At 45.4% G+C, this 20,866-nt stretch overlaps 1 protein-coding gene across 3 annotated transcripts in view; it reads left to right on the forward strand.

The window, feature by feature from the left end:
* MED14 (mediator complex subunit 14) overlaps positions 1-20,866 on the forward strand; it is a 101,929-nt gene that overhangs the window by 65,233 nt on the left and 15,830 nt on the right. For all 3 annotated transcript variants that reach the window (XM_068113681.2, XM_068113680.2, XM_078776575.1), the window contains 6 exons: positions 7,213-7,404; positions 8,963-9,183; positions 9,500-9,676; positions 9,823-9,930; positions 11,592-11,711; positions 14,297-14,516. In XM_068113681.2, the coding sequence (XP_067969782.1) occupies positions 7,213-7,404; positions 8,963-9,183; positions 9,500-9,676; positions 9,823-9,930; positions 11,592-11,711; positions 14,297-14,516 (1,038 nt within the window). The remainder of the gene's footprint in view (positions 1-7,212; positions 7,405-8,962; positions 9,184-9,499; positions 9,677-9,822; positions 9,931-11,591; positions 11,712-14,296; positions 14,517-20,866) is intronic.

Raw genomic sequence — 20,866 nt, forward strand, 5'->3', positions numbered from 1 at the left:
GTCGGCCCTCCCGCTTTTCCACTCTTCATTGCTTTTATCGCTTCCTCAACTTCCTTCTCAGTGATCTTCTCTGCCGGTCCTAAAACTGGGTTACTCTCTATGTTGCCACCCCATTCATTCTCTGTATTCAACAGCATTTCCATATATCTTTTCCATCTTCCTTTAATTCCATCTGGGTCGACAACGATTTGTCCCACTTCATCCTTCAAGCAACTCACCCCCATCACATCACACCTCTCTTTCGCTATGTGCTTTGCAATCCTGAATACTGCTTTCTGACCCTCTTCCGAATCCAAGCGTTCTCCGAACATTTTCCTACATGCCTCCTGCGCCTTTGCTACCTCTTTCTTTGCAGCCTTCCTGGCTGCCTTATAACTTTCATGCTCTGCTGTTTCTGCTCCCGTACCCTTCGCCTTCTGCCACTCTTTGAACTTCTTCCTCTTCTCGTCAATCCTCTTTCTAACCTCAACATCCCACCACCATGTTTCCGAGTGCCTCGGTGGTCCTTTTGTCCATCCACATACCTCACCAACGGCTCCCAACAGACTAGCTTTCATTGACATCCAACCACTTTCAAGCTCAACCACATCATCCTCTACCCCACTCAGCCTCTCTTTTAATGCCTCCCTTACTGTCACCTCTTTCAACCTCCACACCTTCATTCTCGGTTGGTACTTCACCCGCCGAGCTCTCCTCGCACCTTTCACCCTTATGTCGCAGACAACCAAGTGGTGCTGTGAAACAGCCTCCTCCCCCGGGATCACCTTTGTGTCCCGGAGGTGCCGCCTATCTCGCCGACGCACCATCAGGTAGTCAACGGTTGTCGTCGACCCACCTGACGTGTATGTAACAAGCTTATTGTCCTCTTTCTGGAACTGAGTATTACAAATCAACAAATCAGCTCCATCAGCAAACTCCAAAATCCTTTCACCTTCTCCATTTCTCACACCATATCCGTAACCCCCATGAACTCCCTCAAAACCATCCATACTCCTTCCCACATGTCCATTCAGGTCTCCTCCCACCACAACAACTTCCTCATCTTTCACGTTTTCCATCAGCTTCTCTATCGCACACCAGAACTTGTCCTTCTCTTCATCGCTTCGACCAACCTGCGGAGCATATCCCGAGATGACGTTCACCAAGAGCTTTCCAATCATCATTTTCACCATCATCAACCTATCACTCACTCGTCACACTCACCACACTGTCTACAAACTCCTCAGAAAACAGGACACCAACACCATTCACGCCCTCCGGGCACCCTTGCCACACAAACTTGTATTTCTGTCCCTGCCTACCCTTCACCATTCTCACACCACTTCCCTTCCATCTCGTCTCTTGCACACAACATATGTCCACTCTTCTTCTGACCAATACTTTCACCACTTCTCCTGATCTCCCTGTCATTGTCCCCACATTCCATGTCCCAAACCTCAGAAACCGATCTCCACTTCGGGAAACATGTGGATACATGGGGATACATCTCTGTGGATACATGGGGGAAAATAGCCAGAAGGTCCCATGATCTGGCAAAGCACTGTAGCACATTGAGATTGTTCTTCACTTGTGGTGGCTCAAATTGGGTAGTACAATTTTCATGTTGTGAAGATTATTTTTGGCTTCCCAAAACTGTAGATCCCCAGCAATCTTGGGGCTTATTAAAGCAACAAAAAAAGTTTTGAAATGTTGCATGTCTTGTGCAGTCAAACTTTGGGCTAAATAGTTTGAAAGCAGTGTAAGTGAGGTGCTCTCCTTATTCAGAGTTCGTACGGGTAATGGGAGCTACCGGTAGCTTCCGGTCCCTCGAGCGACGGGGCTTGCTTCGATCTCTCCACGGCATCAAAGTTTGAGTGTTTTCCCGTTCGTTTCTTTGTCAAATTTCCGCTGCGTATTTTGTTGTGTATGTGTTATTGTGTGTTTCTATTTGGTTTTGGTTTTGTAGTTGTTGCAAATTTGTGTGTCATTAGTCGTTTCTTGGTTCGCGCCTCGTGCGCCTCGTGCGGCCTGGTGTCTCGTGCAGCCTCCTCGTCTCGACTTGTGCCCCGCCCCCTATATCTCGTTTGTTCTTTCACCTCTGCTCCTGCTTTCTCAAATCCACGTTCTCACTTAGAGACTTTTCCCAGATTGTTTTTCATGGTTTTGTTTAAATATTTATTTAAATATGTTTAAACCGCAGCCGTGATGCTGACGCCGCCCCCTCCCACCCCCCAGAATTTCCATGTTTTAAACGTTTCCCAGTGTGTACCCTGGATAAGAATAGGTACGCCGTATCCCTGCGTGTCGTAAGAGGCGACTAAGAGGGTTGGCGTCAGGAAGGGCATCCGGCCATAAAAACATTGCCTCAAAAAGAGAACCATGACAATTACAACTACATGTGGGCAGGGTACAGCCCGAAGTGGAGATCGGTTTCTGAGGTTTGGGACATGGAATGTAGGGACAATGACAGGGAGATCAGGAGAAGTGGTGGAAGCATTGGTCAGAAGAAGAGTGGACATATGTTGTGTGCAAGAGACGAGATGGAAGGGAAGTGGTGTGAGAATTGTGAAGGGTAGGCAGGGACAGAAATACAAGTTTGTGTGGCAAGGGTGCCCGGAGGGCGTGAATGGTGTTGGTGTCCTGTTTTCTGAGGAGTTTGTAGACAGTGTGATGAGTGTGACTAGAGTGAGTGATAGGTTGATGATGGTGAAAATGATGATTGGAAAGCTCTTGGTGAACATCATCTCGGGATATGCTCCGCAGGTTGGTCGAAGCGATGAAGAGAAGGACAAGTTCTGGTGTGCGATAGAGAAGCTGATGGAAAACGTGAAAGATGAGGAAGTTGTTGTGGTAGGAGGAGACCTAAATGGACATGTGGGAAGGAGTATGGATGGTTTTGACGGAGTTCATGGGGGTTACGGATATGGTGTGAGAAATGGAGAAGGTGAAAGGATTTTGGAGTTTGCTGATGGAGCTGATTTGTTGATTTGTAATACTCAGTTCCAGAAAGAGGATAATAAGCTTGTTACATACACATCAGGTGGGTCGACGACAACCGTTGACTACCTGATGGTGCGTAGGCGAGATAGGGGGCACCTCCGGGACACAAAGGTGATCCCGGGGGAGGAGGCTGTTTCACAGCACCACTTGGTTGTCTGCGACGTAAGGGTGAAAGGTGCGAGGAGAGCTTGGCGGGTGAAGTACCAACCGAGAATGAAGGTGTGGAGGTTGAAAGAGGTGACAGTAAGGGAGGCATTAAAAGAGAGGCTGAGTAGGGTCGAGGATGATGTGGTTGAGCTTGAAAGTGGTTGGATGTCAATGAAAGCTAGTCTGTTGGGAGCCGTTGGTGAGGTATGTTGATGGACAAAAGGACCACCGAGGCACTCGGAAACATGGTGGTGGGATCATGAAGTTGGAAAGAGGATTGACGAGAAGAGGAAGAAGTTCAAGGAGTGGCAGAAGGCGAAGGGTACGGGAGCAGAAACAGCAGAGCATGAAAGTTATAAGGCAGCCAGGAAGGCTGCAAAGAAAGAGGTAGCAAAGGCGCAGGAGGCATGTAGGAAAATGTTCGGAGAACGCTTGGATTCGGAAGAGGGTCAGAAAGCAGTATTCAGGATTGCAAAGCAGATAGCGAAAGAGAGGTGTGATGTGATGGGGGTGAGTTGCTTGAAGGATGAAGTGGGACAAATCGTTGTCGACCCAGATGGAATTAAAGGAAGATGGAAAAGATATATGGAAATGCTGTTGAATACAGAGAATGAATGGGATGGCAACATAGAGAGTAACCCAGTTTTAGGACCGGCAGAGAAGATAACTGAGAAGGAAGTTGAGGAAGCCATAAAGGCAATGAAGGGTAGAAAAGCGGGAGGGCCGAAGGGAGTTGTGGGAGATATGTTGAAGGCAGCAGGAAGTTCGGGTGTGAAGAGAATGACAGAGATCTGTAATCTGGTGGTGAAAGAAGGCCGCATTCCAGTGGATTGGGAATTGAGTACCCTCGTCCCTCTATACAAGGGGAAAGGTGACCCTCTGGAGTGTGGCTCGTACCGAGCGATAAAGTTATTGGAGCATGGAATGAAGGTATTGGAAAGGGTGTTGGAGAGGAGGATAAGGAAGAAAGTGAAGATCGACGAAATGCAGTTTGGATTCATGCCAGGAAGAGGAACGACAGACGCGCTTTTCATTGTGAGGCAGTTGCAGGAGAAGTACATGGAGAAGAGGAAGAAGTTGTTTCTTGGGTTTGTTGATCTGGAGAAAGCATTCGATAGGGTTCCACGCAAAGTATTGACATGGGCATTGAGGAAGTTAGGAGTGGAGGAATGGTTGATCAGAGTAGTGATGGCAATGTACAAAAGAGCACGCACAGCTGTAAGGACGAAGGACGGGAACAGTGGTGAGTTTGATGTGAAGGTGTGAGTGCATCAGGGGTCGGTACTAAGTCCACTACTATTTGTAGCTGTGATGGAGGTGCTGGCTCAGAACGTAAAGGAGGGTTTACCGTGGGAGTTGTTGTATGCAGATGATCTGGTGTTGATTGCGGAAAGTATGGATGGACTGAAGGAAAAGATGAACACGTGGAAGGAATGTATGGAGACAAAAGGTCTGAAGGTGAATATCGGAAAGACGAAGGTGATGGCAAGTGGTGAAGCATGTGGTGAGGTGGAAAGAACTGGGAAGTGGCCGTGTGCTGTGTGTAGGAAGGGTGTCGGAGTGAACTCCATTCAGTGTACAATGTGCGCTGAGTGGGTTCATCAAAAATGTAGTGGTCTGAGAGGGTCATTAACCAGTGTGGCAGCTACATTCAAATGTAAGGTGTGCACAGAGGGAGCTGCAGATGGAGGAAATGTTGAGTTGGATCTTGGAGATGGCGTGAAGCTGGAAGGTGTGAAAACATTTTGCTACCTCGGAGACATGCTGAATGGAGACGGTGGATCAGACTCGGCAACGGTTGCTCGAGTGAGATGTGCATGGAAGAAGTTTCGGGAATTGAGTGGCGTGCTGATGATGAGGGGAGTGTCGTTGAAGCTGAAGGGAAAGGTGTATGCTGCATGTGTGAGAAGTGTTATGATTTATGGGAGCGAGACATGGTTAATGAACGTAGAGCAACAACGAAGGTTGAAAAGGGTAGAAATGCGAATGGTTCGACGGATGTGCGGAGTATCGTTGAGAGAGAGGAAGACAAATGATGAATTGCGAAAGATGATAGGAATAGAGCCTGTGATTGATGCTGTGAAGAGGAACAGGTTGAGATGGTTTGGTCATGTGTTGAGGAAGGATGAAAGTGACTGGTTGAGAAGAGTGATGGAAATGAATGTAGAAGGAAGTAGAAGACGGGGAAGACCGAGAAAGACTTGGCTAAAGATGGTGGAAGAAGAAATGCGGGCAAGGGGGTTAACAAGGAGAGATGCAGAAAATAGGGCAAACTGGAGAAGATTGTCATGGGGACCGCAAGGCTAACCCCCGCTCTAGCAGGGAAAATGGCCTTTAAAATGCATGTTGTTGTTGTTGTTGTTGTTGTTGTTGTACGGGTAATGGGAGAGAGTGTGTTTTCTGTTATTTTCAGAATAAAACAAATGTGTACGAATGGGTTATGTTCCCGAGAATCATTCATAAGTCTTTCGTTCTGTACTCGGGACGCAATTTCCCATTGACACATTGCCAAACTGCAGCTCAGGACAGCTCAACCAACGATACTCTACTATGGCCAGGTTTTGATATCTGGCCTGCTTTGTTCCAGGTCTTCTGTATCCAGCCCACCACATTGTCATGTTAACAGTTACCCAATATGTTATTCAACTGAAGCAGGATAGTGGTTGACTTTAAATCCTTGATAATTTGCATAATCTTGCTGATATGTTTTGATGTAGTGGGATGAGTCAAATATGGTTGTGTGTGGTCATGGAAAATCAGTCAAATGCAATGGAAAAGTCATGGAATTACAGATACCCAAAAGGGTACGAACCCTATTATTTTATTAATCAGCCTTTCCATATCCACAGGTTGGTTACACAACCAACTTGTCCACCAAGTTCCGTCCGAATCCGTCCATCACTTTTTGAGATATCGTGCTCCATATCGAGAGGTCTAATAACATAAGCTAACCCCGCTCTAGCAGGGAAAATGGCCTTAAAATGCCTGTTGTTTGTGTGTGCTCCATATCGTTTTTTGCCCTTTCTCTCATTGGTGAAGAATCACTACAAAATTCTCAAACACCAGATACGGATCCGAATCTTAACCAAAATCTAATAATTTTGTCCATGTCACATTCCCAACCTCTCCAAATTTCACCCGAATCCGTCGCCAACTTTTAGATATCCTGTTCACAGACAAACGAACAAAAAAGACGTCGTGCAGAGCACGGTACTTTCAAAAACCCGGACCTCTACAGCTTGTTGAAGTTTCATGATGATCGGTTTAGAAATGTGACCTGCAGGCGATTGACAGACAAACAGACAGAATAACAAAATCGACCAACCAATATACTTCAAAAATCTTCGATCTTGCAAGTAACAGACAAACAGACAGGGGTGAAAACATAACCTCCACCCACCTTTGGTGGTGGAGGTAAGTATAATGGCACTCAGTAGAGCGCATTCCTCCACCAGGCTGAACAGTTTGTGTTTTGTATCCCACTGATAGGCCGCATTTGGATTCGGGCCTGAACCAAAATCTTATCTGCTTGTTATTGATGCCTATCCAAATCATCCACCAAGTTTTGTCCTAATCCGTCCACAACATTTTGAAATATCATTCTATTTTATATCGTTTTTGGCCCCATCTCTCAATGGTGAATAATCACTTTTAAAAATTCTCGTGTCCGGATTTGCATCCAGACCTCACCAAAATCGAATCAGTTCGTCCTTGTCACACACCAAACCATCTCGAACGGAATCCATCCATAACTTTTTGAGATATCCTGCTCACAGACAGACAGACAAACAAATAAACAGGGGTAAAAACACAACTTCCATCCACTGAAGTAACGGGTCATTTTATTTGGGTTATATTTAGAAAAACGAATAAATAAATATAAATTTTAAGCACTTTTAAAATTCATTTATTTTTAATTACTCTCGTCTCATTTCCACCTTTCTTTCAATCCCATTAATGTTCCATTTCATTTTGATCATCTCATTCATTGCATTCCATCTCCTGCTCCACCTTTCCTCAGCATTATATATCACACTTATCTGATTGTCGTTTCTTTTCCACCCAACATCCCACCAAACACCCCAGCTTCTGTCGACCCTAACTCGCCCTACCCAACCAACATGCCAATGCCATCTCCTGGCCATCGATTGGCCACTTGGCCCGGATCACCGCAGCTGGCTGGTGGACCACGGCACACGGCCATGCCAAGTAGCCTTTCTCCTGCCCAGGCTGCAATTCATTCCCCACTGTCAGACCCTACACACTCTCCACGTGCAGGTCAGATTTGGAGTTGCAGTTAACCAGCACTCGGCCTTTTAGGTATGCAGCTTAGGAAAAACTTTATAAGGATCATGGTTTCTTTGACTGCCACCACTGCGAGTCTTCATGCTGTTGTGATCATAACCGATTTGTAATTGGCTGAATTCAAAGCCTGCATGGGAAATAGTATCCAGTGGTTATATGGGGATTGAGAGCTGTGTTTGAATTGGAGGGTTGAGGATGTGGAGGTTGTAATTATAAAACGAGGGTTGGGGCATGTAATCATAAAAAGGTGGGGTAGGGAGCATGGACAGGTTAACACAGTCTTACAGGATAGCCGTGGCTCTAAAAAGTTAACAGATGACCCACAGGTATAACTACAAGGTGGCTTTAAAGTCGCTTTACCCCTCCTCAGTAAGACATTCTTTCTTAAACTTTTAATATACAGATTTTATTGTGCAGTACGTGCAATAATTAATCAGTCATTGTATCTGTATACACTCCATATTTCACCGTGCACTACTGAATTCGTCATCAAGTACTCTTGGACATCTTATGTAGGAACTGTGGAATCACATGTGCAAAATAGGCCACGACTGCAGCGCACAATTCTTTGATCTTCCTACACCGGTTTGTCGTCACTTTCTCCTTGATGAAGCCCCACAGAGTGTTGTCTGGAGTCGTTGGACCTTGACTACATTGTGCCCATGGCAGAGGAGTTGCCAATGTTGGTGATCCGCGTCCAATCAATTGTTGAGGGAACATTTAATTGAGATAGTCCTGAACATGTAATGCAAAATGTGCGGGTGCGCCATATTGTTGAAAGCGGACCCTTTCAGCTATTCCATCATTAACAAGTCGTCGTACCAGCCAGTTTTGTTAAACATGCGCTCACAAACTACGCCTTTTACCGGTCCATCAAAATATAGGGACTAAATAAATGTCGTGAGGCAATTCCTGCCAATATCATCACATGTGGAGGATGATGCTCAAATTCCAATGTGAAATGTGGATTTTCCTTCGACCAGAACACTCCATTTTGTACCTGTGAGCTTGTGCGTCGTGAGCACTTTCATCCAAAAACAACACTTTTTCTTGAGACAGGGCAGTCGAGAAGGTGTCAAGAAAGACCGCATAATGCACAGCGCCGATCAATGTCGCATCACTCAGTACATTTACAACTGATGGACGCCAGGGTTTCAACTGAAGATCTTTTTTCATTTGAGTTTGCTTAGTGGTCTACAGCGGAGGGAGGGAAGTGCGAGCATTTGACAGAGGTAAAGCGATTTTCAGGCCTCCCTGTACAAAGCTTCGCTCTGCCAAGGAGACCCAACACCATGAAGACTGTGGCAATTTTATTACACTTGTACACCACCAAGGACACCACCACCCTTTCCTATACATGGAACAATGTTTTTTGAGGTAGAGGGGGGTGGAGTTGAGGGAGGCAGGGGATTTCATCACTTTACTATATGGAGTGTAGGGATGTGATTTGTCAGGCGTTCAAACGTATCTCCTCAATCGTTCACTTAATTCCTTTGCATATTCTCAACATCTTCTCAATTTTAACTTCCAGGAGCATCTTTATCAAGCCGTAAACTACCTCAACGTTCGTGGGCTGGTGCCATTCCTTCTTTGCTATCCCATAATGCATTGCACCAGCTTCTCTGCCCTTCACCCACCCCGGCGGTGCTGCCCAGCCTAGCGGGAAGCTATCTCTGTTCACCTCTCGAACGCTTCCTCGGCTCGGTGTTTATGCGAAGACACTTGCAGAGGGTCATTCAACAGGAGGAGGCGGTGAGACGGTTTGGGATTTTTAACATTCTTCCCATTCTTCTCCCTTTCTTCTTTCCTTCCATCTCACATGAATTTTAATTCATTTTTTCTACAAGTATTTTTATTCACCTGGAAATTACCATTTTGTAATTTTTGGTTTGAAAATAAAAGCATCCCTCATCACGCTTTCCTTTTCTATCGCGTTTTTTTTCTTCGTTGCTATTCCTTCCTTTCATTTGATAAATCTCGTTCTCTACCAACCTGTCCTGAACGTTAACCCTCCCACCCCCACCCCTTCCTATGCACTCCCTCCCTTCACTCCCCATCCATTCTATAGTTGCACCTCTTGAGTTCTACAGAGCCTGGTGTGATAACATTCAAAACTGAGGCGCTCAAGTGTCGTGTAGCCCTCAATGCACAGACATTCCAGACTCTGCAGCTCAAGGCCACACCAGAGGCTGAACCCTGGAGTCCTGATGAGTTGCAGGTCCTCGAGAAATTCTTTGAGACTAGGGTAGGATAATACTCGGTGTGCATCCTTTTAGTCTGCTTTAAAACGTAGTGTTATTGAACATTCATTTTGCTCCGATTCTCAGCTTAATTGCTCGTAATTTATTTTCCACTTCCCATATTTCCCTCTCCTTGACTATCGCCTATCAGGTGGCTGGCCCGCCATTCAAAGCAAACACACTCAATGCCTTTGCCAAGTTACTGGGTGCTCCCACACACATCTTGCATGATTGCGTGCAGATAATGCGCCTTGAGCTGGTATGTACAAAACCCATTCACACTTTCTGCTTCACCCTGCTTATTTATATTTTCATTATTAATCAGGATCGAGGCTCATGGAAGGGTGAGGTGACCGAGTGGGGTAGAGGAGAATGGGCAACAAACTGAGAGTGGGGGCCAATGGGGCCACAGTTGGACAAAACAACCTTACTCTTTCGTTTTGGTTGTTGCTTCTCCGTTATGATTGCACCCTTCTAAGTTTGGTTGTTATATCATGTAGGGTTGCTCATGATGAACAAGTTCTCTATAGTGCATTTGCCTTTGCACTACTGTTTCGTTGTTTTAGTTTTTTCCTTGATTATTTGATATTACGTTGGGAGGGAGGAGTCAACAAAGATACTAATGCGCTGCAGCACAGATGAAGGTGCAAAGTCATCCACGAGAATAAAAAAAAAAATCGGATTTGTTCAATCTGCCACAAAAATCCCTCGATCACCAATAGATTAAGCATAGATTGCAAAATCATGACCCAGTGACGATTGCTATGAAATCGAGGAGAGACAATGCAACATGTCCCGCACAAGCAGAATGTGCACTATAAATGCCGCAGCTTGTCACTATGAGAGGAAGAGTTGTTGGTGTTGTGCTCTTCAGGAACCAACAGACCAAAAACCACTCCCAATGTGATGAGGTGACTCCCGAATGTGCTCTTGATTCGGTAAAACGGGCATGCTAGAAGCTGCCAACTCCAACCTTCTTTTTTCCCCTTTGCTCCAACAATTTGTGCCGAAAGTCCCAACAACATGGTAAGAAATGCTTGGAAGCACAAAAATAACCTTTGTTGACTGGTGGGTTCCTTGACTTGGATGGTTGGGATGTTTTTTCTTTTCTTTTTTTCAATCATTTCTGAAAAAGGGCTTGGTTCCACAATGGAGGATGGTTGGGATGCAGTCCAGGCTTTTTCCTTTTGTGCTTTTCTTATGATCCTGCACTCTGATCATCACCTGAATTGGGTTATCTTATTAACCATCGGTATAATGACTGCCGAGCACTTTGCTAAAGCGTGTACCCACGTGATGCCTTTATCTCTGCTTTTTCAACACCAACATGATGATGTATTTTTAAATTATTGTTTGTTCTTTACATGTTTGCAGTCTAAACCTTCAGATAAATTGGTGTTCCGATAAAGTTTCCAGTAAGACCCAGCTGTAAAGTGTTATCCTGGTGTTTCGCATGTAGGCCGAGGCATCGATGTCCATCTACGGGACAGCACTGACGTTATAATCGGTGACCCATCTGCCAGCATTAGTTGGTGGACGTTAAAGATCCCATGCTGTTATATGAATAGTGTAGGCGAGTTATTGCTGGGACCCTGAACAAATTACTAATTTCCGCTTGGACTTGGGATAGCAAGTGGTCTGGTATTATTGGATGTTCCTTGACCCTGTGTTCCACCCCTTGCTCTATTAGTGTGGTTCTTATCTAGGCAGCAGTTCCTACACTATATACAAATTGCCTAGGTAATTTGTGTTTCACATGTGAACAGCCTTCTTCAGAGACAAAGTGGAAACCAACACACAAATGTTTTTTCCAATACACAGAAATATTCAAAACAAAATTTGTGGTGGTTTGTATCTTTTTATATCGCTCTTTTATCTCGCTCCAGTTTAATGTTCTTTGCTTGCGCTTTGTTCTCTCAGTTTCCAGATCAGAGCTTGAGGTGGGGCGTGCAGTTCTGCCTGACAATCCCACCAAGTGCGCCACCGATTGCACCTCCTGGCATGCCTGCTGTTGTGCTCAAATCCAAGATGCTCTTTTTTGTAGGGCTACCACCCCATAACAATATTTTTCCTTTGCCTTTCATATTATTAGACAATTTGAGCAAAAGGTGCGGGTTGGTTTCCAGAGTAGCTCGCTCATGAATCCAAATGTTAATTAATTGTTCTTCATTGTGATGATGTTTAGAGGCATCAATTTATTTATTTATTTTACTTGATAATTTCCTCTAAAGTGCCTTAAGACATTTCCCTGTTGAATGCACGAAGTAAATAACTTAATATTACCGCGTCCCCTCGTGCAGTGGGAGATGGGGGTTTTCAATCACTTCTCTGTGCGTGTCTGTCTGGGCCGTAACCTTTTACCGTTTCAGATTTTGCCATCAAATTTTCAACAAAGCTTTATTATGAGAATATGGAGAAGGCAAATTAATAAGTTCATTAATTAATAACGGTTAATGTCACATAAAATCGTAAATTTTCATCCGATTGACCTGACATTTTAAGAATTGGCATATTGGTCACTGAGTTGGTTCACCAATGAAAGATAGATTACAGCGTAGCTGATTGTTTTTACAGCATAGCCCGTTGGGCAATACCGTCTGGAACAGCGTTTGTCTGTCCGTATGTTCCCACAAACGTATACCAATCAGAGATGAGGATCTGGTCACATGACAGTGGGACAGTGTTTACTAACCATTACAGTTCCATATTTTACTCAAAGGAAATATAATAAACTTCTGTGGAACGTTTTGGGGTCCAGGCAGGTGTCGTAAGGTAAGTGGGAGGTTTCAGAAATTCCTCTGTACAATTATGATTTTGAAATGCTCCCGAATAGACATTGACCTTGCTCCCGAATCAGAAAGTGAACAAATGATAACTGCTGGTTTGATAATACAGTATATCAATACAATCGTGATTTAACATTCTATTTTGATATACTAATGCTATAGTATTAATTTGTGATTGGAATGATGCTGTTTGGAATGTAAATATAACGATATTAAGTAAAACGCAGAATGAGGAAATGACGTAAGGGTTTCCATCCATGGCATTTGCGGATTCCCCATTTGCAGTTTCGCAATTGACTGGATATAGCAACATTCAAAATGAGTATGATTTTTGTGCAAGTCTTTCACAATCCTGCTGTCAATGCCTGACGTTTGACTGAAGGTGGCACAGAAATGTGGAATTTATTGGTTCATCGATTGCCATTCGCCGATTTTTTTTTTCTTTTCTTTTTTTCCCAAAGTCATTCATGATCAGGCTGTCCATGCCTGAAGTAAAAACATTTTAGTTCTTACATTATTTGCTAACTGCTAACTGGTATCCCCACCCAGGTCATACTATCCTCTTCAACAAAGTATCAAACAAGTCTGGCTACGCTGGTGTTCGACTATGGGTTTTGTTTTTAGATTAAAAGGACAAGGTTCCATAAAGTTGTCAATTTTCATGCGAATGACTTGAAATTTGAACAGGTTTTGCAAATTGGATCACTGATGCAGGCCTATTGCTTTTTAGGTGAAAAGGTCATGGTCACCTGAAATCGTCAATTTTTCGGTTATTTCCCTGAAATAACCTCATAGAATGGTTCCCAGTGTCTGGCCGTCCGTACGTACATCCGCTAACATTTGACAAAAACATCTCACAAACTACCTGACCGATACGGACCGAATTTGGTACAATGCATCAGGACAGTAAGGTTTCATGGGGTTGTGCTCCCCATTAGGTTCCACTCCTTTTAAAGGCAGTGAAAAGGGGGTTCGCCCTAAATATGGGTATTTCATTCAAAAGCTTCTTCGATTGGTTTTTCATTCGAAACCGACAACCGGATCCAGACCAAACTTGCCATGTGACATCATGACCATGCCATAACCTTAAGTTGTGCTCCCCATGGCTGTATCTCCCCTGGAAAGGGGGCTACGAGCTCCCTCCCCAAATCCCTCATATTCTCTAAAACATATTTTCCTCACAAACTACCTGACCAAGACGGATCAAAATTGGTATGATACATCAGAACATTAAGGTCTCATGGGGTTGTGCTCCTCATTTGCATCCAACTCCTATAAGAGGCTGAAAAGGGGTGTTTGCCTCAAATTCACATAACTCGTTTTAAAATCTCCTCACAAACCATGGGGACATAACTGTCAGTCCCCCACGAGGCTATTTATTTTCTAATTTTTTCAACTGTTTTCATCATGTTTAGCATACGGAAGAAGACGAAGTCTGAATACAAAGCGGACGCGGACAGGCTTTGCATTTTCAGATGCTTTCTAGTTTTTATTATTATTATTTTACCCATGAAGGCATTTTCTGTCAAAATTTTGGGCAAACACATGGGGACCACTCGGTCAGTTGCCATGCGATGACCCATATGGTAAAGAATGTACACAGGAAAAGTGTCTGGATGCATGGGGTTAACCCAATGCCGGTGTCCTATAATCCTTACTTGCTAAGCGGTTCACATTCAACTTGACAGATAATTTTAAGAGGGGCAGTAGTGTTAGTTCAGCAGTTAATGTGTTAGTTCGGAGGTTAATATGTGTTAGTTCGGCAGTCATAGTGCACAGTGAAGCAGCATGTCATTGCAAAGTAACTTGCATCGCTGAACATGACTTTACCTGTGACAGCTGCAGTTGACCCAGCGCATTGGGCTGCCTGCCCCACCGCCTGTGAGTGGTGGAGTGGGAAGTGAAGCGGTGAGTGTAATCGTACCGGTGGTGTACGACATGGCGACGGGTTCCACACAGCAAGCCGAGATCCCGCGACAGCCCCCAGGAGCTGGGAATATCTCATTCCTCGTAAGCAATGCGCTCAGGCGCTTTGCTGAACTCAACCCTACACATCCCGGTTTGTTTTTCTTTTTATTCGCATTGCACTTCCTTGCTTTTGTCCTTGTGACACTTTGGCATTGCAAAACATTGTTTGGACAAACTCGAACTGTGCTGTGTGGTGCTTTTGTGTTCGACGTCCTTGTACATTGAGTAACTTTATAAGTACACTGATCCAGTCCCAATGTGGGCTACCGTTATTCATGTATTTGTTGTTAAAATACTCATCTGTACATATTTCATTCTATTATATTTGGGTAAAATTTGTATTTTATCACAAAACTTGCCAGTGGATGCTTCTAAGTGTTCCACTCACCTTCACTCCTTTGTTTTCTTTTTCAATCATCTGTGGAGCTACTTCCTCGAGTCATTCTGTCATGTTCTTCCCTCTTGTCTTTCATGGCAGCGGCCCATAATATCACTTCTGCAAAACCTCTCCATTCGCTTTCTGCTCCTACTAACCCTCGTCACTGTGTTTACCTCTTTATCCATCGGTGCTTGCCCTCTCTGCTTGTACAACTATACCTTGTACTTGAAGTCTGTGTTGATTATTTTTATTTTTCGTCTGTCATGCATCTTTTCCATAAGGTTCGTAATTTCAATGCAATTAACATTATTCTCAATATACATTTGATTCATATTTATTTTGAACAAGCATTCTGAGTATTGCGCTGCAATACATGTTCCCTACCGGCAGTCTGTCGTCCGGAAAACTGTTGGGGAAATTACCAAAGTTCAAAGTGCCATAACTTTGTCAAAAATGATCGAAACGTCGTGAAGTTCGAACTTGATCTGTAACTTATGGAAACCATGTACCAAGTTTGAAATCATTAGCATTAAGAGTTTAGAAAAAAAGTCTGGAAAACTGTTCTTTGCGTGACGGACGGACGGACGGACGGACGGACGGACGGACTGACGGACTGACAGACGGAGGGACGGAGTGCAAACCTATAGTCCCCTCCGGTGTACACTGGTAGGGGACTAATAAAGAAATATTAGCAAGAAGCAATAGTGATAGAATGTGCTGTACGTAGAGCCTTGAAAGAGCTGGCAAATGGAAAAGCACCAGGTGCCAATGAAATTCCAATGTAACTCTTCAAGGTAGTTGGGGAGGAGACAGTCGAAATTTTAACAGCTCTCTGTACAGTCGGTCTACATACCATTGCCAAATAAATGTTCATGTTAAACGTTAAATGTTAAACAGTATAATGGTATTTTAAACCAATGTCAGTGGTTGCTAGGAGACAGGGCAGCATGTAGAATCATACTGACGTTATCATAAGACTTTAAACAAAACAAATGTTTTTTGTAGGGAGTCAATCCCTCGGCACATCCCCTATAAACCCTTTTGTTGTTTTTTTATGCCGTGAACAATTTTTGGCGCATCACATGGGTGGTGAATGTTGTGGTCAAGTTTCATCAAAACAGTGTGTATAGTTTCTGAGAAGAAAGCAAGTACCTATTTTGGGGGACAAACGCCTCCACAAGTACACCCCTTCAAGGCCGGTTTTATTTTTATTTTTATTTTATTTTTAAGTGTGAAGAAACTTTTGTACATCACTGGTGATGAAGGTTTTTTTTTTGTTTTTTTTTTTGTGGTTGTGGTCAGGTTGCATCGAAATAGTGTGTGTAGTTTCAGAGGAACAAGCAAATTCCTATTTTGGGAGGTCAAACTTGGAGTCACGTTGACCCACGGTAGACCCCTAAGACCCCGATTCTTTTTTTTCTTTAATGCCATGAACAAACTTGAGCTGCAACATACCAAATATCATCTTAGCAAAGTTTGGTCACACTCCCATCAGCAGTTTCGGAGAAGACGTTGCAAGTGTTTACGGACTGACGGACAGACGACGGCGCGCCATCGCATAAGCTCCCCAGAACTATATTCCAGGTGAGCAAATAATAAAGAAGTGCTGATGCTAAAACAGAAACTATCATACTTTGGACACATAATGTGTACAGTAAACGAAAGTCAGGAGAAATCAAACATGCTGGGTAGGGTTGAGAGAAGAAGAGGAAGAGGAAGAGGCAGACCTTGCATGTGCTGGATGGATGGGGGTAAAGGCTGCAACAGTGCAGGATAGGGATGTTTCGAGAAATATGATCATGATGTGACCAGAAGACAGACACGACTTCACATAACTAGATTAACTAGACTTATTTACTACACCAGTACTTATTATTTAATGATATGAACTTTTACATTTCAATCTTTTTCCATTTTGCTTGGTTTTCTTTTTTTTTTCTTTTTTCTTTTTTTAAGCGGGAGCTTCCGGTCCCTCGAGCGACGAGGCTTGCTTCGATCTCTCCACGGCATCAAAGTTTGAGTGTTTTCCCGTTCGTGTCTTTGTCAAATTTCCGCTGGGTATTTTGTTGTGTATGTGTTATTGTGTGTTTCTATTTGGTTTTGGTTTTGTAGTTGTTGCAAATTTGTGTGTAATTAGTCGTTTTTTTGTTCGTGCCTCGTGCGCGGCCTGGTCTCTCCGGGCTCCCTCCCCCCCCCCCCCCCCCCCTGGTCAGTGTTTTGTGAATATGGGTTCTTTCCTTCATAGTATTTGCTTGTTTCTTTGATTTTCTTTTCTCAGACAGACCTCTCACGAACATCTTACCCTTTGTCCAGTGTTTTGAAAACAGAACAAACAAAGAAAAAAAAAAAAAAATTCTATATTAATTCTTTCTCTCCTCCCGGACACGTGCTTGTTCGCTCTCCTCCTCGTCTCGACTTGTGCCCCGCCCGCTATATCTCGTTTTTCTTCCACCTCTGCTCCTGCTTTCTCAAATCCACGTTCTCACTTAGAGACTTTTCCCAGATTGTTTTTCATGGTTTTGTTTAAATATTATTTAAATATGTTTAAACCGCAGCCGTGATGCTTACGCCGCCCTCCCCCCCCCCCCCCCCCCGAATTTCCATGTTTTAAACGTTTCCCAGTGTGTACCCTGGATTAGAATAGGTACACCGTATCCCTGCGTGTCGTAAGAGACGACTAAGAGGGTTGGCGTCAGGAAGGGCATCCGGCCATAAAAACATTGCCTCAAAAAGAGAACCATGACAATTACAACTACATGTGGGCAGGGTACAGCTCGAAGTGGAGATCGGTTTCTGAGGTTTGGGACATGGAATGTAGGGACAATGACAGGGAGATCAGGAGAAGTGGTGGAAGTATTGGTCAGAAGAAGAGTGGACATATGTTGTGTGCAAGAGACGAGATGGAAGGGAAGTGGTGTGAGAATGGTGAAGGGTAGGCAGGGACAGAAATACAAGTTTATGTGGCAAGGGTGCCTGGAGGGCGTGAATGGTGTTATTGTCCTGTTTTCTGAGGAGTTTGTGGACAGTGTGGTGAGTGTGACTAGAGTGAGTGATAGGTTGATGATGGTGAAAATGATGATTGGAAAGCTCTTGGTGAACGTCATCTCGGGATATGCTCCGCAGGTTGGTCGAAGCGATGAAGGGAAGGACAAGTTCTGGTGTGCGATAGAGAAGCTGATGGAAAACGTGAAAGATGTGGAAGTTGTTGTGGTAGGAGGAGACCTAAATGGACATGTGGGAAGGAGTATGGATGGTTTTGAGGGAGTTCATGGGGATTACGGATATGGTGTGAGAAATGGAGAAGGTGAAAGGATTTTGGAGTTTGCTGATGGAGCTGATTTGTTGATTTGTAATACTCAGTTCCAGAAAGAGGATAATAAGCTTGTTACATACACGTCAGGTGGGTCGACGACAACCGTTGACTACCTGATGGTGCGTAGGCGAGATAGGGGGCACCTCCGGGACACAAAGGTGATCCCGGGGGAGGAGGCTGTTTCACAGCACCACTTGGTTGTCTGCGACATAAGGGTGAAAGGTGCGAGGAGAGCTCGGCGGGTGAAGTACCAACCGAGAATGAAGGTGTGGAGGTTGAAAGAGGTGACAGTAAGGGAGGCATTAAAAGAGAGGCTGAGTAGGGTCGAGGATGATGTGGTTGAGCTTGAAAGTGGTTGGATGTCACTGAAAGCTAGTCTGTTGGGAGCCTTTGGTGAGGTATGTGGATGGACAAAAGGACCACCGAGGCACTCGGAAACATGGTGGTGGGATGATGAAGTTGGAAAGGGGATTGACGAGAAGAGGAAGAAGTTCAAGGAGTGGCAGAAGGCGAAGGGGACGGGAGCAGAAACAGCATAGCATGAAAGTTATAAGGCAGCCAGGAAGGCTGCAAAGAAAGAGGTAGCAAAGGTGCAGGAGGCATGTTGGAAAATGTTCGGAGAACGCTTGGATTCGGAAGAGGATCAGAAAGCAGTATTCAGGATTGCAAAGCAGATAGCGAAAGAGAGGTGTGATGTGATGGGGGTGAGTTGCTTGAAGGATGAAGTGGGACAAATCGTTGTCGACCCAGATGGAATTAAAGGAAGATGGAAAAGATATATGGAAATGCTGTTGAATACAGAGAATGAATGGGATGGCAACATAGAGAGTAACCCAGTTTTAGGACCGGCAGAGAAGATAACTGAGAAGGAAGTTGAGGAAGCGATAAAAGCAATGAAGGGTAGAAAAGCAGGAGGGCCGACGGGAGTTGTGGGAGACATGTTGAAGGCAGCAGGAAGTTGGGGTGTGAAGAGAATGACAGAGATCTGTAATCTGGTGGTGAAAGAAGGCCGCATTCCAGTGGATTGGGAACTGAGTACCCTCGTCCCTCCATACAAGGGGAAAGGTGACCCTCTGGAGTGTGGCTCGTACCGAGCGATTAAGTTATTGGAGCATGGAATGAAGGTATTGGAAAGGGTGTTGGAGAGGAGGATAAGGAAGAAAGTGAAGATCGACGAAATTCAGTTTGGATTTATGCCAGGAAGAGGAACGACAGACGCGCTTTTCATTGTGAGGCAGTTGCAGGAGAAGTACATGGAGAAGAGGAAGAAGTTGTTTCTTGGGTTTGTTGATCTGGAGAAAGCATTCGATAGGGTTCCACACAAAGTATTGACATGGGCATTGAGGAAGTTAGGAGTGGAGGAATGGTTGATCAGAGTAGTGATGGCAATGTACAAAAGAGCGCGCACAGCTGTAAGGACGGGAACAGTGGTGAGTTTGAGGTGAAGGTGGGAGTGCATCAGGGGTCGGTACTAAGTCCACTACTATTTGTAGCTGTGATGGAGGTGCTGGCTTAGAACGTAAAGGAGGGTTTACCGTGGGAGTTGTTGTATGCAGATGATCTGGTGTTGATTGCGGAAAGTATGGATGGACTGAAGGAAAAGATGAACAAGTGGAAGGAATGTATGGAGACAAAAGGTCTGAAGGTCTTGGTCTCAAACTGTAGTCTTCTACTCAAACGGCTGTCTTTCCCTCGTGGTCCCCGTGTGCTGTCTTTCCCTTGTGGTCCCCCTGTACTGTCTTTCCCTCGGGGTCCCCCTGTACTGTCTTTCCCTCGCAGTCCCCGTGTGCTGTCTTTCCCTCGCGGTCCCCGTGTGCTGTCTTTCCCTCGCGGTCCCCGTGTGCTGTCTTTCCCTCGCGGTCCCCGTGTGCTGTCTTTCCCTCGCGGTCCCCGTGTGCTGTCTTTCCCTCGCGGTCCCCGTGTGCTGTCTTTCCCTCGCGGTCCCCGTGTGATGTCTTTCCCTCGTGGTCCCCGTGTGATGTCTTTCCCTCGTGATCCCCGTGTGCTGTCTTTCCCTCGCGGTCCCCGTGTGCTGTCTTTCCCTCGCGGTCCCCGTGTGCTATCTTTCCCTCGTGGTCCCCCTGTGCTGTCTTTCCCTCGTGGTCCCCGTGTGCTGTCTTTCCCTCGTGGTCCCCCTGTACTGTCTTTCCCTCGCGGTCCCCGTGTGCTGTCTTTCCCTCGCGGTCCCCGTGTGCTGTCTTTCCCTCGCGGTCCCCGTGTGCTGTCTTTCCCTAGCGGTCCCCGTGTGCTGTCTTTCCCTCGCGGTCCCCCTGTGCTGTCTTTCCCTCGCGGTCCCCGTGTGCTGTCTTTCCCTCGCGGTCCCCCTGTGCTGTCTTTCCCTCGCGGTCCCCGTGTGCTGTCTTTCCCTCGCGGTCCCCGTGTGCTGTCTTTCCCTCGCGGTCCCCGTCTGCTGTCTTTCCCTCACGGTCCCCCTGTACTGTCTTTCCCTCGCGGTCCCCGTGTGCTGTCTTTCCCTCGCGGTCCCCCTGTACTGTCTTTCCCTCGCGGACCCCGTGTGCTGTCTTTCCCTCGCGGTCCCCGTGTGCTGTCTTTCCCTCGCGGTCCCCCTGAGCTGTCTTTCCCTCGCGGTCCCCGTGTGCTGTCTTTCCCTCACGGTCCCCCTGTACTGTCTTTCCCTCGTGGTCCCCCTATACTGTCTTTCCCTCGTGGTCCCCGTGTGCTGTCTTTCCCTCGTGGTCCCCGTGTGCTGTCTTTCCCTCGCGGTTCCCGTGTGCTGTCTTTCCCTTGC

Source organism: Myxine glutinosa, chromosome 4 (genome assembly GCF_964187855.1).
Source record: "Myxine glutinosa chromosome 4, kmMyxGlut1.1, whole genome shotgun sequence".
NCBI classification, from domain to species: Eukaryota; Metazoa; Chordata; class Myxini; order Myxiniformes; family Myxinidae; genus Myxine; species Myxine glutinosa.